Here is an 18,453-nt window from a genome sequence, read left to right as displayed (position 1 = left end):
GTCGAATACTGCGAATTACACATTCATTCAAGATGCCACTGTCTTCACCTTCAACTTCAACCTCTCGTCGTCGCCTCCGCCACCGTTGAATCTTCTCTCCTCCACTCTACAAATCACCAACGCCTCCAAAAACCCAAACGAGAATTCGGGTATCTTACAATTAAGCTTGACAGTCATGTCGATTGGAAGATTGGGGCCGTTAAATACCTGTAAGTACCATATTCATGTACTCTGTTCTACTACGATGGCGACGGCTAGTGAAGAGGGCGGCGACGACGACTGCTGGTTAGGGAGGCGACCACGGTTGCTGGTGAAGAGTGAAGTAGGATGGGGTTAGGTTAAAAAAAAGGTTTGGTTCAAATGAAAAAGAAAAATAATTTAAAAATATATATATAAAATAGGTAGGTGGATGCCACGTGGATAAATATTAACCTAGTTAAATTTTTTCCGTTATCTTAAATATTTTTGACATTTTGTTTGACAACTTCATATAAAAAATAAAATTTTACAACACATCGTTCCAACTTTCTAAACAAAAGTGACATTCTTCCCATATAATTTTATAATTTTTAATTATTTTATTCTTAACTTGAAATTATAATTTTAATATCTTTTTTCATTTCTTTTAAACAAAATATTTTATTATTTTATTATTTTATCATTTACAACACAATTAATGTGTTAATCGATATTTATTTTTTAAATTTAGCAGGTTAAAATGTTGAACCGATATATATATTTTTAATTCAGTAAGTTAACATTTTGAACTTAAATATATATATTAATTTAATATATTAATTTAAGAAATAAATATTTCGATCCGATTTTTTGTTTTTTTAATTTATAAAGTTAAAATAACAATTAATATTTTTTTTTAATTTAGGAAGTTAACATTTTGAACCAATATTTTTTTTTCTTAATAAAAATAAAATTTTAGATAAAACTTTTAACAATTGAACTATCATAATAGATTGTATCAAACAAATATGTTAACAATATAGATAATATATATTAAAAATATATATATATTTTCTTAATATAAAATTTGAAATTGAATACAATTATATAACTGAAATGTCAATTCTTATAGAATTAAAATTCAATTCCACCCACACTAAAAATATAAATATCATCATTATCATTTTAATAAAGCTTGAATTTGATTATATAAAAAAATGACTGAAAGTGAATACTACAATGAAAAAAAATCAAAAAGAATAAAATAGGTTGGACGACTCATGACCATTTGGTTTTAGTTGAATATTTGGAACTAACTTAATTTATTTACAGATTTTTGTAGTTTGATGTTTTACCTTAATTTTAATAATTTTCTTATGGGATACTAGTAAATATAAACTGATTTTAGAATTTTTGTTTCATCTTGTGGATGAATTTCAACAAATAGTGACTAACTGTTTGTGTTCATGGTTTAATGGTTAATAAGTTGAAGTCATATTCTAAATTTCAATGAATATCTAGATCCATGTCTTGAGAAAGTTTCCAAGGTGTTAATTCAAATTGTTTTTGATGACTTGCTATTTATTTAGTTAAAATTAATAACATGTATAAAAACTGAATTTCTAAAGCTTCCTTGTTGTGATTTGATCATGATCCAATGATTCTAATGTTTTCAAAACTTACCAAATAATAATTCTATATGTTATCATGGTCTAAATTTAATTGCACCTAGTTTTGAAATATTCGTGAGCCAATTTGTGATAGATTTATTTATCCGCTCTATGTTAAATAGTTGAAATATGATTTTCCTTTATTAGATGAGACGTTTCTTCATCAAATTGTAGTTCAATGAGTTGAAAATGATGATGTGAATTCAATTGCATAAAATCTAGTCAAATTAAACTCCATAATGATAAAAGATGAAAATAGGACAATTTTGGAATTTCAGGATTTCTTTCAAATGAGGTTATTAGATGCTTTTTTTTTCTTAACAAGGTGATTTCCTAAGGCTAAAAAGAGTGAATATGATTATTGATGTATGTTGGGGATTTGATTATTAAATTGTGCATTGTGTTAATAATTAAAATTCCAATAGGGAACAAGTTCACTTGACCACATTTGATTTCCTTAATATTTTTGTTTTGAAATTGATTTGATTAGAGATAAATTTATTTGTCCGCTCTATGTTAAATAGTTGAAATATGATTTTCCTTTATTAGATGAGACGTTTCTTCATCAAGTTGTAGTTCAATGCGTTGAAAATAATGATGTGAATTCAATTGCATAAAATCTAGTCAAATTAAACTCCATAATGATAAAAGATGAAAATAGGACAATTTTGGAATTTCAGGATTTCTTTCAAATGAGGTTATTAGATGCTTTATTTTCTTAACAAGGTGATTTCCTAAGGCTAAAAAGAGTGAATATGATTATTGATGTATGTTGGGGATTTGATTATTAAATTGTGCATTGTGTTAATAATTAAAATTCCAATAGGGAACAAGTTCACTTGACCACATTTGATTTTCTTAATATTTTTGTTTTGAAATTGATTTGATTTGAGCTTTAAGATGATTTCTTAATGACAAATTGAGTTGAATGAAATGAATGCAAGATAATTTGCATAATTGATTTGTCCAACTTGAATTGGCAAGAATTACTTAATGTTTTATGACTTGACTATTCTTAATTAAATCGGTGAATTATTTGAATGACGAGAATGTAAAGTGTTTAATGCTTAACTTGATGAAGATGAGCATGGTTTGAATTGATAGATGAAATGAATATGCTCAAATGATTCATATGAATATATGAGATCACAATTGAAGTGTTAAATTCCAACCAATGACTTTCAATAATATGTTTATCATATTTAAACTGTCAATAAGAAACGGTTTGTCTAAACAATTGAGTTGTCTCTAGATAAAATAGAAAGAAAAAAAAATAGAATTACCTTATAGTATAGTTTGTTTTTTCACTTTTGTTTGTCTAATTTTTGTCAAAATTTAGACATTTGTTGTGGTACCAATTTAAAAAAAATAATTTAATAGAACTTATTTTTTGTTTATCTATATTTTAATTTGTACTTACACAAATATTATTAAATTATTAAATATGTTGTAATCTTATTCATTATTTTTTTATATAAATCTTATCCGGGTAGTTAGGTAGAAATAGTCAACCTAAGATATTAAAATGTTGGATTTCAGGATAGTTTTCCATAATTAATAAAAATATATCATTTAATAATAATAATAATAGAATAAACTTAGAAATTTTTTATTTGGGTAATCTATTAAAATAGATTACAATTCAACAACTTTTTTAAAATTGTGGAAATCTTATTTATAAAATAAAATGTGATTTGTCACAATCACACCTTTTTTATCAAACAAAAAGTAATAAACAAAAAATAATATATTTACAAAAATACATTTACTAATTTAAATTTGAAATCAAAGGACTGGGATAAATTCTACATTACAATAGATTTAATACAAAATTTCCTTGTCGTAAAATATATGTTTTTTTCAACAACAAAAAAATTAAAAGAAAATAATATGATAAGCATAAATAATGAAATAAACTTTGTGTTGAGTCCCCTTAACAATTAAATGTAGTATTAAAATATTCAACTTTTACATAAATTTTGTAAAATAGCAAGGTTCAAAAACAAAAGTTACATATAATTTTTATTTTGCAAAATTGTGAGTTCGACAAATCATGAATATCTAAAAATATGATTTGAGATAAGTTTTTGCTATCCCATCTCTACACAAATAATAAGTAATTTTCTTTTATAACTCTAGCTCTTTTTATTAAAAATCAGTTAGACCTTCAAACATTTGGACAATTATTATAATAATTAAATTAATAATTATTTAAAATATAATCTTTATAAAAACGGTATTCTTTTTTTTTTTACATTTTAGTTTTTCAAATAACTATTTAATATTTTTAAATTTATAAAATAAATAATTTAAAATACAATTTTTTAAAAATAAATATATATATATAACTTTAAAAAATTTAGAATGTTTAGAAGTTATTATGAGAATTAAAAAATTAAAATTAAAGTTTAAAAAATCTTACAAATTAGGAAATATTGACTTTTTTAATCTTATTATATAATAATGTAAATTTATAATTATAGTTAACTAATACTTTATTTATTTATTTTTTATTTAAATTAACTAATATAATTTTGTAGTTAACTAAGAATGTTTGGATAATAGCTTCTACACAACACTCACCCTTGAGTCTTGCTCATGTATTAGTGAACAAAATAACTTGGTGAAGGAAAATTTTGTCATGCTAAATAGTCTAACATTACTTGATCATTTAAAGTTACTGTTCATATTTTTTGGGTGTATATTTTATCCTCTTATACGAACCATGCAATAAACGCATACTAAATTGCAAATCTATTAAGTGTTTGTTTATTGGTTATAGTTCTTCTTACAAGATCTACTTATTACAATATGTCGAATATTCATATCCCGAAAGGTCACCTTTAATAAAACGGTCTCCCTAATGTCTCTTCCCACATTAAAACAAAACAATTTCTAAGACCACTAACAAAACAATTAAGGTGCTTAAAAAATTGAACAAACGAAAGTGGATAATAAAGACGATTTAATGTCCAAGTTAATCACTTTAACTTCCAACACTCCCCCTTAAAATGATGTTCAATGAACTAGTCCCAACTTAGATTGTAGATCTTTGAAAGGACATCCTTTAAGAAGTGCTTTTGTGAAGATATCAACAACGCATTCACTCTTACTACAACCATCTCAATGATCCCCTTCAGTACTTTCTCGCAAATAAAGTGATGCACCAACTCAATGTGTTTTGTCCTCGCATGAAACACAGGATTTGAAGTCAATTTAATAACACTCAAATTATCTCCATTGATAGGAACCGACTGATCAAACTTGACATGAAGATCCTCCAAGAGTCTACGAAGCCATATGCACTCTTGTGTTGCGTGAGCTGATGCTTTGTATTTTGCTTTTGTCATAGACAATGACATTGAGTCTTGATTCCTGCTACTCCAAGATATGCTAGTGTTTCCACAAAGAAAAACAAACCCAGATGTGAACCTTCGACAATCTCGATCTCCATCGAAGTCAGCATCCGCAAATCCTTGTAGGACAATTTTTGCACATTTCACGTAAAATAGACCTACATCTAATGATGTGTTAATATACTTTAGAATTTTCTTCGTTTCCTTGAGATGTGATTTTCTTGGCTCCTGCATATATCAACTCAACACTTCAACTACATAAGTAATGGCAGGCCTTGTTAAAGTTAGATAAATCAGACTTCCTACAAGAGCACGATACAGACGAGGATCTGGTAGACATGTTCCTTCGTCTCGATTGAGTCTGCGATTTATGTCGAGAGGAGTATAACTATTTTTCCCATTTGTCATACCAAATTTATCTACCAACTTTTTTGCGTAGTTAATTTGCGATAAAAACAAACCTTTCTTGAAATTTTTGATTTGTAGACCAAGGAAAGTTTCAAGTTCCCCAAGCTTCTTCATATCAAAATGAAACGAGAACTAATCTTGTAGCTGAGCAACCTCACCATAATTATTGTCCGTCAAGATTATGTCATCCATATATAGAAGCATCACCACCATCTATCATTGATGCTTCTTTATAAATAGACTTGAGTCGGATTATGAAGCTGTGTACCCACAAAACTGAAGATATTCCACAATCTTCCCATACCAAGAATGCGGGGTTTGATTTAATCCATATAGTGCCTTCTTAAGTCTACAAACCCGTTGGTGACCATCATCTTCTCGAATCTAGGTGGTTGTTCCATATAAATCGGGCGATCGAGTTCTCCGTAGAGAAATGCATTATTGACGTCCAGTTGCTACAACTTCCATCGAGAACTTGTTGCTAAGGCTAACATAGTGCGAATTGACGTCATCACTAGACTAAACGTCTCCTTGTATTTTTCTCCATATTTCTTTTAGAATTCTCGAGCAACCAATCTAGCCTTGTATCGATCTATACTTCCATCAACATTTCTCTTGATTCGATACACCCACTTACATGTGTCTACTTGAGTACCAAGAGGCTTGAAAATGACGTCCCATGTCTCATTCTTCTCGAGAGCATGCATTTTCTGCTCTATTTTTTCCACTCATTCATTGACACACTTTGCTTCATTATAAAAAGAAAGTTTCTCATTGTCTACTGCGTTTTCCAAGAAACAAGAGAAGGTTGTCACAAAGTTATCATTCTTCAATCGACAAGACCTTACAATGTTCATTTTTGGTCGAGATTCCTCATTCTGTTGTACACTCAATTCTTCCTGATCTGGACTTCCTTACAAACTTTGACTATTTGCTCTTTCATCAACTAAAGTATCTCGAGATAAGTCAAGGCTCTCACTGTCACCATAATCTCTACTAGAAGAGTTTCCCATAGTCATGGATATAGGAAGATTAGTCTGGACATTTTCCTTAATATCCTTGATGTAGTACAAAGAGATTTTGTCAAAACCACATCTCTCGACACAATGCATTTGTGGGTTGATGAATTCATGCACCAACACCCTTTCCTTCTCTTGTCATAGCCGACAAACACGCACTTGTTTGTATTTACATCCAATTTGCTCATTCTCGAGTCTAGAATATGAACATAATAAGTAGATCCAAAAACTCAAAAATACTTGACACTTGACTTAAAATCATAAAACATCTGGAATGAAGATTTGAACTTATTTGGGCTAAGAAGAACTCGATTAATGACATGGGAAACACAACTTATGCCTTCCTCCCATAACTACTTTGGTATATTCTTCATATGCAACCACGACTTACAAGTCTCTATAAGGTGTCGAATCTTCCTTTTGGCAATCTCATTCTGTTGTGGGGTCTCTGAATATGAGGGTTCTCTTTTTATGCCACTTTTTTTACATAACAATTCAAACTCTTTTGAGTAAAATTCTCCACCATTGTCTGTCCGAAGTACTCGAATTTTCCTATCTTATTCTCCTTCTATCGTCAAACAACGACAATTCACGCCATTTGAACTCTTGTAATCACTCATGGCGATCTATTCATCATCTAGATCTGACTTATGAGTAATGCATTCTTATATAATACACTTGAGGAAGAAGTCTACATGTCACATCCTTTAGGTTTTATTCATCATGAATTTTCTAATCATTTTGTCGTATTTACAAACAATTTATGGCCTCAAATAAGCCTCACGAGTTCGGTATACTACATTCCGTGCTATATTATTTTCTCGAAAATCCACTGAAGCCAAGTTAGACACATCTCTATTCATATTTCACTAAGATAAAATTACTTAATATATCATTATTTGTGTCAATAATATTATCTTTACGAGAATTTTACTGCTCATATCTTTACAACAATCAAATGTTTAGGTGAAACATTTTCAATTATAGAACTTAGTCAAATAAAATATTTTCCTGGGATGGAAACATTGTATATTTCATCATGATTATTCGTATATCAGACAAAATACATTTAAGACATTCTTACCTATACTGATATGTATCACGTCAAACACTACACACACTTATTGTTTCACTCGTTCTTTATATGCGATTTTTTATCCTATAATTTACAAAGTATTATTGACACCCTTCAATATTTGACACGCACTCGTCCTGATATAAACTTAGTCATCTAGCATGTTAGTTTATGCATGTTTCCAATATATTTCACTGGATTGTTGTCAAACAAAATTTGCGAACATACTCTCAATCACGAATTATTAGTGCCCGAATCTGAACTTGACGATTTAACTCCGATTCAGATTGGCAGACTATTCATTTGGTTTAATTAACTCTATACTTAGTCAACTTGAGGTCAATAAGTTTAACTCACTAAGAGGATCAAACTTGAGTAGGATTAAACTAAGTCAATATTTTAAATTAAGTCGATAATCTAAGTTTAACCTGAGTAAGATATAAAATAAGTCTATATTTTTCATTACTTGTCAAGTAAGTTTGTTTTAAAACGTTTTAAATTAAAATAAGATCTCCTAAAAAATTTATTTAAAAAATCCCATTAAACATGTATCACACTCAATTGACACCAACTTCAACCCAATATGTTTATTCAATGCAAAAATTAATTATTATCACTTAATTTTTCTTACTAACTATATTTTAAATCAAAGTAGATTTTTCTTACTAAATACATTTTAAATTAGAGTAAAATCATTAAATAATAAATATTTATTAATAAAATCATCCAAAAAGTATATTAGAAAGATTAACATATTTAAAAACCATATTTTAACTATAACTTTCCGAGACCTAAGAACCTACAAAATAATCTAACAATCTCGAAAAGCCTCAAATCATTACTCCCACTTTTTCGAATGTTAAAGTTACGAGGTGAAATTAAAATTTTAATATATTTTTAAAAAGTTTAAATATAAAAAATAAATGTTTAATCATTTATTTCAATAAATATTTTTTTCTAAACAAAAATTAATTATCTATAAGGCATTGTTCTCCTTGGATTATTTAAAAAATCCAAACCAAATCATTTTTCCAATCAATCACTTATTAACAATCACATCACTCATTTTATTAATTAAAATACTAAAATACCCTCTAATTTAAATTATTATTTTATATTTTATTGATATATATCAATACCTTTAAGTCTTTTTACAAAAAAAAATAATCATTACCTCTTAAAATCATCACTCATCAATTAATTTTTCTCTATTAATTTAAAAAAAATCCTAACCGAAAAAGGCCTAAAAAAACTTTCGTATCAAAATATTTTTAATAAATAATTCATTGCCACATGTAAAATAAATTATTATTATTTTGTTGTAGAAAAGAAAAATAATAATAAAAAATAGGGTTTAATCACTCTATAAATACCACGTAACTCGTAAGATATGACTGATGTATCAATCTCATTCAGGCAGAAACCACATTAGAACTGATACCGTTCTCCGATATATATATCTCCGGCGGGATCAGGTCTCTTTCTCTCTCTCTCTCTCTCTCTCTCTCTCTCTCTCTCTCAATTCCTCCATTTTTACAAACTCATATCGAAGAGCTTCGTAAACTTCTAGAAGATCTCAACCAGATTGAACTTATCATTGCCGACTTCTGTCTCCTAAATTCATAACAGGAGTTCAATTTCGGCAATTTAGCTTCAATTGTTATCGTATCGGGACTCCTCTCGCTTGTGTCGCAACAGTTATTGGCAGATTCTGTGGTTTTAGACAAAACCTAGTTTTTTGGACTAGGCTCAATGGGGATCACGTTCAAGATCTCGAGGATAGGCTCTATATTTCGTCACTCAGCGCAGATAGAGAACGCCGATGAAGAAAACGTCGCTGGAAGTGAAAAGGACAGTAGTCGGGTTGTTGGTAACAATGATTCTACTTCTACATCTGCAGGGAAACCTGAGGTATGCTCATTGTTTTCTTGATTTTTCTTATAGTCTGAAGCTATTAGTAGTTATATCGGATTTTGATTCGACAAAGAGCGATAGTTTCTGATAGATATAACTTTTTAGGGTTTATATATAAAGATCCAATGGTCCATAGAGTTTTGAAGAAATTAGAAAAATCAAGGTTAGAAGCTATGAATCTAATTAAAATGATCAATGTCATATGAATTGTAAGGCAAAAAAATAAATTACTAATAATTTTCTGACCTAATAATGATACAGACATGGTAACAGAACCTAAATATTACCATATTACTAATGGAGGTTGAAGAACTTCAGTTTGGGTAAATCAGTAATAGAAAAAGAACAAATAAGAATTTGTTAAGAAACCAAGATTAGGGTTTTTGGCCAAACAGATGAGAGAACTATGGGGCAGGCGACAAATTAATGATATTAGATAACTGTATCTTAGAAATTAAGAATCTAACTAAAATTATCAATCATATCATATGAAAAGTAACACCAAAATTGATAGAATCGAAATAATAAAAACAAATCTAGTGACCAATAATTATCCGATAACTATACTGACCTAATATTTAATACTATTAATTTTGTCGGGGCACGTGTCTTCATTTGTTTGGCCCCATCGAGCTCTGATCTTGGTTTCTAATACTAATAATCTTGTCGTGGCACGTGTCCTCATTTGTTTTGACCCCTTCGAACTCTATTATTGGTTTGTATTACTATTAATTTGTCGGGGCACGTGTCCTCATTTGTTTTGGCCCCTTCGAACCCTATTATTGGTTTGTATTACTATTAATTTGTCGGGGCACGTGTCCTCATTTGTTTTGGCCCCTTCGAACCCTATTATTGGTTTGTATTACTATTAATTTGTCGGGGCACGTGTCCTCATTTGTTTGCTAGTTTCTAATACTTAATTTGTCAGGCTGCATGTCGTCATTTGTTTGCTCTCTTCGAACCGTAATAATCTTGGTTTCGTAATAGATTATTATTTGTATTATTTTGTTCTTACTGATTTTGCTCAAAATGAACTTCTTCAACCATCCATCCCATTATAACAATGTACCTATCTTAAGCAAACACTGATGCCATACTGTTTTTGTTTTAGGATAAATTTGAGAAACTTTAAGCTGTGAACAACACAAAATATGTCCTGATTATTGAGAATTGGACAGAAGCGAACTAAATGCATATGGGGCAAAAGCAGAGAAACTTGCTTAAACCTTTTTTTAAAACATGAAACCTCTGTTTATTTCTTTTTCATTTACTTATTGCAGTTAATGCCGGTTCTGCGCTAGTCAATTTATTTATTTATTATTTTAATTTACTTCGTTTGACATCTTATGTAGGTTAATGCCATTTGCAAAACTGGGAATGTTACTGAAATGCCTGGTACTTAATTTTGTTTTTTAGTCTTCCAACTTTGTTAAATGGTTGAGCTTGATTGTTGTTTTTCCAATTGTAGAAGGCGAAGTTTCCTTTGTGCTGAACCTGTTTCCAGATAGCTATTCTGTTACAAAACCTTCAGTGGTCAGTTCTAACTAGTTTTTAGTTTATTTATTTCTTGCCTTTTGGCAATTACATGATATTAATTATTTTGCCAATTTTCTTCTGCCACAAAACACTTCAGAATGAGTCAGGAAATCAAGACAGCCAAAAGTTGTTACGTCCATATGACAAGACAGTTGAAATTCTCACTATGGTAGGGTCATGTTTTGTTTTTTCATAAAATCTTCTATTCATATTGTGGCTTGACATCTTCTCTTTAATGTCTTTGCAATTGGCTCTGTTGTATTAATCATTGAACTCATCACATTCATTTTTGTGAAGGCGATTGAACGTGGCCAACTTCCTCCAGATATTCTTGGTGATTTTCCTTTGAAGTATGTAAACGGGGCAATTGTTTGTGAGGTAAGGGATCTCAAGGATGAAAATACTTGTTGTGATTTTCTTCACTTGATACAAGTACATCTATATGCTTCTTATTGAGAAGAAACAATTGATGCATGTAGATAAAATGTGACAAATATAAAAACAATGATCAAAAGGAAATGAAAAAAAGGAATTAATGGAAAAGAAAGAAAAAAAATATTGAAAATTTTGAATTTAACTTAATTGGTCAAATTTTTTCCTTCTCGAGAAAGCCATTAAAAGTAAACTTCTAGATTGCTCATGCTTAAAAATTACTTTTGAAATGCTTGTTTGAGGTATAAAGTGGTTTATTTGAGTTAAATGACCAAAATATCCTCGCGTTCTCTTATATTCTGTTTCTAATGCACATCAGATTCTCTTATATGAACTGTTTGGCATCTTTGTCGAGTAGTTTGAACCAATGTTCAATTAATGATGGAAGATTGACAAATAGGTTTGCAATTGCAGGTGCGAGATTACAGAAAGTGCACTCCTGAAGTTGGGACTACAATGCCTCCTTCTAATCATCCTATTATTCACAAAGTGTGTCTTAGGATGTCTTTAGCAAATGTTGTGAAGGATATGCCTATGATATCCGACGATAATTGGACTTATGGTGATATGATGGTAATTCAGATACAACCTCTCGTAATCTCCTTCACTTCCTAGATTTATTTTACTAAAAATATTAAATGTGCACTAATTCTTGATGATAGGAAGCGGAGTCCAGAATTATGAAAGCTTTGCAACCAAAACTTTGTCTCGATCCAACACCTCAGTTAGGCCGGCTTTGTTCTAACCCAGTCACTACCAAGGTAATGAATCTGATTTTTTTTTCTTTTTTTAGACTAGCACATCATCTCACCGCCATTATTATAATCTGTGCTTAAATTGGATTTTTCAGCTTGATCTGGACGTAGGCAGCCTTCGTAGGAAGAGACTGAAGATGATTCAAGATGCCATTAATGCGAAAAAAGGCTATATAGATAGAGTGCCGGAAAGTTCAACCTCAATCTCCAGGTTGGGAGAATCTGGACTCACAAGTATGATCCCACAACATGCACATGCAAATATTTCAACTCAGAATGTTAATCCAACTACCAATATGATGACATCGGGAATCAAGAATGGTGCAACCGATCCTTCTACCCCGTTTATACCTTTAACAATTCAACAATCACAGCCACATCATATGAGCATGGCAAACCAAAGGCTGATGATGCAGGAAAATAATGTGAGTCAGGAAGCGATGTACTCATACGCTAGTAATATTGCTAATGCTAATGGAAAAAGAGAATATCAGGATGCGTCAAACGCTTCTTTAAACAACTTACCTAAGCGGATGAGGGTTACAGTTGCAAATGCTGAGAATCAAATTGGACAACACATGGACAACTTCCAAGGTTCAGATATTAATTGGAAGAATGCAACAAGAGGGATGCAAAAATATCCCCAACAGATATATGCAGATCAACAGCCGGGGGGAATGAGGTTGGTTGCTAAGGAAGAACCGGTTGAAATGGAGAGATTACAAGAAGCAACCCAGAGTAGAAATGAAATAATGCAGCAGAGGTTACCGCCCCAGCAAGCGTATATGAGATCTAATTTCCCACAAACTGCGTGGAATAATAATCTTGGACAGACTCACGAGATGAGCACTAGGAAAGATGAGCAGTCTCAGAAAAGAAAACCAGCTCAAAGTCCAAGAGTTGGTGGTTTTCCGCAATCTCCATTGTCGTCTAAATCTGGAGAATTCTCAAGTGGTGGTTCTATGGGACACCAATTTGGACCAGCTGTAACCTCTTCTCTTGGTGTATCCCAGAAGGATAATAAATCTGCAGTCAATTCGAAACCTGCCACATCTAGTGATTCGTTGCAGAGGCATCCACATATTGTTGCCAAACGAAGACCAAACTCCCAACATAAGAACTCCGCAATTAGTGGAGTTGGATCTCCAGCAAGTGTGGGTAATATGAGTATTGTTCCCCTCAGTGCTAGCAGTCCTCCAGTCGGAACACCTCAATTGATTGATCCACAACTGATGAATAGGCTCTCAAAGATTGAGATGTTGTCTGCAAGGTAATTTTTCCATCCCGATAAGAAACTTGTGCATTTGTGTACATATAAGCCTTTTGAAAACTAGTATTTTGTCACAATCATGATCTCTGATTTTTTAAATCATGATCTCTGATTTTTTAAATCATGATCAGTGTGATTTATGTTGCTTCATTTAGTTTTGAGATGAATTATAGTGTATTTGTTTTTTGCTTTATTTGATATAGAGGTTTATTCCTCGATTGTGATCAAATTATTTTCTAGATGAATTGTAAATTTTGGCTAACATTACAAATATAGATTTTTTTCACATCATTATCAGCATGATTATTTTTATTTATGGTAGAAACAGCACATTAGCTGCACTTTCATACATAAGCATTATTTTTATTTATAACAAAAACAGCACATTAGCAGCACTTATTGCATACATAGATATACTTGTCTTTTTACTTGGTTCCTCCATGGAATAACTGGATTTTCTTATTGAAGAAAATGGCAATCCTTTCTTCATGATAAGTGTACATTGAGTGTCCTCGAAGTATTGCGTCTAATGTTCTCTTATATGTCTTTTTAGGTATAAGTTAATTCGTAAACCCAACAACAAAGTGGTGGAAAACTACCATGTGAGGAATCCTGGCAAATTTCCTTCAGAGACTGTGTCAGCTTTTCTCTCTAATGATGTGAATTGCGAGATTACTAGAGATTTAACGTGCCCAATGCCTCTATCAAAGTCTCTTATTGGAGGTAACATGAATGTCAACAAGATAAGGGTCCTGAATTTTGTACAGACAGATCATAGTACACTTCAAGGTATTATTGGATTTCAAAAACTACTGTATACTCAAAATAATTCTTTAACATAATTTTCTTACTGACATTAAATTTTTATTTATTTTTCTAATATCAGGAGATGGGTTTTCTTCTGGTGTCCCAAGACCACGGATTAGAATGATAATGTCGGAGAAATCAAATGATGGCATGATAGCTATGCATTTTGGTGATATAGATGATAGTGAATATTTAGCCGCAGAAGAATATCTTCCTACATTGCCAAATGCTGTGAGTAGTTGTAACTAGTTTTATTATGTCTCTTTTCTGTGTGCATTAATGGTGCTGCTAATGAAAACCAATCTTATAGAACTTAGTCATACATTATCATTTTTTTATCGTTTTCGATCCCATGAGCTTTGTTTCTAATTTTCTATCTTCTTTTGGTACTTGACAGCATTTTGCGGACTTGCTTGCAACACAATTATGCAAACTGGTATGTGATTTAACATATCGTTTTATTTATTTTTAAATTCTTATTGACACTTCCATATGATATCTCACTCAATAACTGTTTGTGCACATATTAAAGATGATACAAGATGGGTATCATGTGGAAGATCACTTGCAAGTAAAACCACTAAACCGGACTAACCATCCTGCATCGAACATCAATCAAGTTAACACCACCCTGGGGACTCCTAGTGGGTTTGTTGAGATTCAGCCACATCATCACCATCATCATCCTGATTCTGTTTCGAGTCAACAACTCACGAGTGAAGCTCCTCCAAAGCCATCTAACAGTGGACATTCCTCTCTTCTTCTACCCAATACTACTACAACAACAAGAATGTTGCCTCCTCCCGGTAATGTTGCCTCCTTGCAGCAGATGTCTCAAGGGCTCCTTCAAAGTGGTCAACTGCCGCCATTAAGGCCTCAGCAGCAGCAACAACAGCAACAATCAGACAATACTCCTCAACCGTCCCTTCCACAACAACAACCGTCAATGACTCAGCATCCTTCGATTCCACAGAGATCATCACTGTCTCAAATGAACCCAAATTCACAGTTGGGTAATAATCATAATATGTCTTATAAACCTTCATCTATCCAACTTCAGATTATGCAACAACAGCAACAAACACAAAGGAACTTGATAATGGGGTTGGGACCCGCGGCTGTGAACATGGGAAATATCATGGGGCAAAGGATGGTGGGACCTACTACTGCCATGTCGTCTCAAATGGGACAACAGATTTCGGGTATGGGTCAGCAGAATTCAATGAGTGGTATTGGACAGACGACCACCAATCTTAACAATGCGCTTAGATCAGGGCAGATTACACCAACACAGGCGCAAATAATGGCCAAGCTAAGGATGGCTCAAAACCGAGCTAGCATGTTAGGTGCCGGAGGCCCTCAGGCGGCAGCGGCAGCAGCAGCAGCCATAGGTGGTGGGATGTCGTCTGTTGGTGCTAGACAGATGCATCATCATCATCCTGGGACTACAACTGCTCTTCAAATGCTAGGTCAAACGACTCCCAATCGAGGAAATTTGATGAACCCTACTACTCAAAACCGATCTTCGCCTATGGTAGGACCCATGGGTCCACCGAAGATGATGCCTGGCATGAACATGTATATGACTCCGCAACAGCAGCAGTTACACCAACAGCAACAGTTGCAATTCCAGCAACTGCACCAACAACAGTTGCAACAACAACAATTCCAGCAGAAGCAACAACAACAAGAATCATTGACCACTTCTTCTCCTCTACAAGCTATTGTAACCGCTTCCTCCACACAGCAGGTGGGTGGTTCTCCTTCAACAATAATGAGTAGTATGCAACAGATGAACCAAGTGACCCAGCAGATGAACCAGAGAATTCCAATGAGTCCACAGATTAGCTCTGGAGGAGCTATTATGCACACATTAAGCACAGGAAATGTCGAAAGCCCTCCATTGAATAGTAATAGTAATAATAATAATAATTCATCAGTTGAATTACAAGGTGCTGCTACTAACAGGAGCAACTCTACAAACAACAACAACAACAACGGATGATAAACCGAAGAGGTCAGTATTTCTGCATCTCCCCTGATTCTTCTTTTGATGTTTCATTTCGATTGTTTCATTTCGATTGTTTGACATGTAACCAGGTTGGTGTGTTCTATACAATGGACAATGTTGATGTTAACAAAGGAGGATTGAAGTTGAAGCTGGTGAACTTCTCCAATAAGGGGCATTAATGTTGTCTTGTAGATGCAAACTGAATACCATAGATAGATAGATAGAAAGACAAACAAACAAGACCCTCTCATTCCCGCTGGGGGTATTAGATTTTACATTTGCTGAATATTTTGGAGATATTGTTTTCTTTTTCTTTTTTTTTTTGGGTTTTTTTAAGGTACTTTTGATATATTAACAATATGATGGAACTATTTATACAAATTTAGACTTGTTTTTTTCAACATTTTTAGTATCCTTAAAATATTTCTACTAATTTATTTTAATATATCTAAATATCACTTTAAAATGCCTTTTATTGGGTACAACTTATTGTAATATTTTTGTAATGTTTTCTTTTGTGCTGCAATTGTACCTGTTGAAGCTCATAAGGTTTTGTAACTACTGTTCTTCTTTCATTCTTTGCATTTTGTGAATTTCTATGTGTTCTATCCTAGATTGCTACATACATGAGATTTTGGGTTTTCCGAAATTGTGGTACCAAATGAAAATAAAGTGACAGTCCTAAGTTTTGATTTTGTTTTTGTTTTTGTTTTTTTTTTTATCAAAACAATCTCAAGTATTACTTATTTACTACTATTCAGTATGGATATTTTTCTCATAGTTTCTTGACTTTAATCAAAATCATTGCAATTAGAATAAAATATATATATATATATATATATATATATATATATATATATATATATATATATATATATATATATGAAAATAAATTCAATTTCTCCCACCTAATATAGAGATTAAGCCAACAATCATCTGAAATAAACAAACACAATTGGACTTACCTTTGAATAGGTAATGTTACAGAAATGACTGCTGAAAAACTCGCCCATTTTATATATAAAAAGAAAAATATTCATAATATCAACTTAATTTGAAAACACTTTAAAATGTTATTAAATTTGTTAATATATACATAATTAAAACATATTCTAAAATATTATTTCAACAACACTACAATAAGGCATCGTAAAAAAATCATGATTTTAAGTAAACTAAAAATAAAATCGTCCAAACCCAGCTCCAGAGCAGGTATACATAATATTTTTTTTTTTTTTTGCATAAATATTAGTTTGGATCTTAATGTTGTTGGTATTTAAATTAATTTGATAAATTTTAATGAATGAAAATGAGAATTTGAATAAATCAAATTCACTATAAATTTATGTGAATTAAATGGTGAATTATGATCCAAATGTATACAAATATTATATAGGTTGGAATTTAGGCAGTGAAAAAGTTACGACATTAATGTAGTAGAATTAGAACTTGTCATATAAAATTCTAATAACTTAAAGACATTAGCATATCAAGCCATTTTTGACTTATCATTTAAATTTCGGTCGTAGAACAATTTGTGAGACAAAGATCAATAAATATGAATGAATTAATGGTACAAAATAACATTTTGGCAATAATTAGTATGAAAATTAAGAATTTGTTAGTATTGTTGAAGAAGGATGTACTTCAAAACAAATTCCAAAATTTGAATCAATAATAAGTAATTTTTTTTATCTTAACCAAAAATTACACTCAGTCACTTTACCAAAGTGAAATGCAGAATTCACTATCAAATGTTCGGCAAATCTTGCTAACCACTTAAAAAGGCATAGATTTGTGACTAGACAATTCAAACACTTGATAAGTTGAAAATTATTAGAGAATATTTATGTCATATGTTGATTTAATAAATAATAAATATATTAAATCTTTTGTTATGATTTGTTGTAAAATCAAAGTTGACGTAATTTATAATTAGGGGTATTCAGGTTAAACCGTTCCGATTAAGACCGGTTTTATCTTTTATTTTACAAACTGGTTAATCGGCCGTTAATGTTATCGGTTTTACCGGTTCTGGTTTTACCGGTTTTGGTCGGTTTCGGTCAGTTAACCAGGTTCAACTAAGAATCGATAATTTAATTTTTAAAATTAAGTAATAAATTTATGAAATAATTTTATTTTCCAAATTATTGTTTGCACTTTCCTATTATACTATTCTCCATCCTTTCCGGTCTCTATTATAATATAATATGATATATTAATAAAATATATTTTATTGATA

The 18,453-nt window shown here is 31.4% G+C and overlaps 1 protein-coding gene across 2 annotated transcripts; it reads left to right on the top strand.

Annotated features, from left to right (window-relative positions):
• The first annotated feature begins 8,891 nt into the window (after window positions 1–8,891).
• On the top strand, window positions 8,892–16,612 carry LOC124936387 (protein PHYTOCHROME-DEPENDENT LATE-FLOWERING-like). 2 transcript variants are annotated; one of them, XM_047476895.1, is made up of 14 exons: window positions 8,892–8,961; window positions 9,116–9,397; window positions 10,753–10,795; window positions 10,869–10,933; window positions 11,034–11,105; window positions 11,234–11,314; window positions 11,783–11,941; window positions 12,031–12,129; window positions 12,219–13,393; window positions 13,947–14,182; window positions 14,280–14,431; window positions 14,598–14,636; window positions 14,733–16,217; window positions 16,301–16,612. In XM_047476895.1, the coding sequence occupies exons 2-13, from the start codon at window positions 9,239–9,241 to the stop codon at window positions 16,203–16,205; spliced, it is 3,753 nt and encodes a 1,250-aa protein (XP_047332851.1). In that variant the 5' UTR covers window positions 8,892–8,961; window positions 9,116–9,238; the 3' UTR covers window positions 16,206–16,217; window positions 16,301–16,612. The 2 variants fall into 2 exon arrangements, with proteins under 2 accessions (XP_047332851.1, XP_047332842.1); XM_047476886.1 differs by having other exon boundaries at window positions 8,900–9,397.
• The last annotated feature ends 1,841 nt before the right edge of the window (window positions 16,613–18,453 follow it).

This window comes from Impatiens glandulifera, chromosome 1 (assembly GCF_907164915.1).
Source record: "Impatiens glandulifera chromosome 1, dImpGla2.1, whole genome shotgun sequence".
In the NCBI taxonomy this organism is placed as follows: Eukaryota; Viridiplantae; Streptophyta; class Magnoliopsida; order Ericales; family Balsaminaceae; genus Impatiens; species Impatiens glandulifera.
Note: the sequence above shows the minus strand (reverse complement) of the source record. Positions and strands in the feature narration are given on the sequence as shown.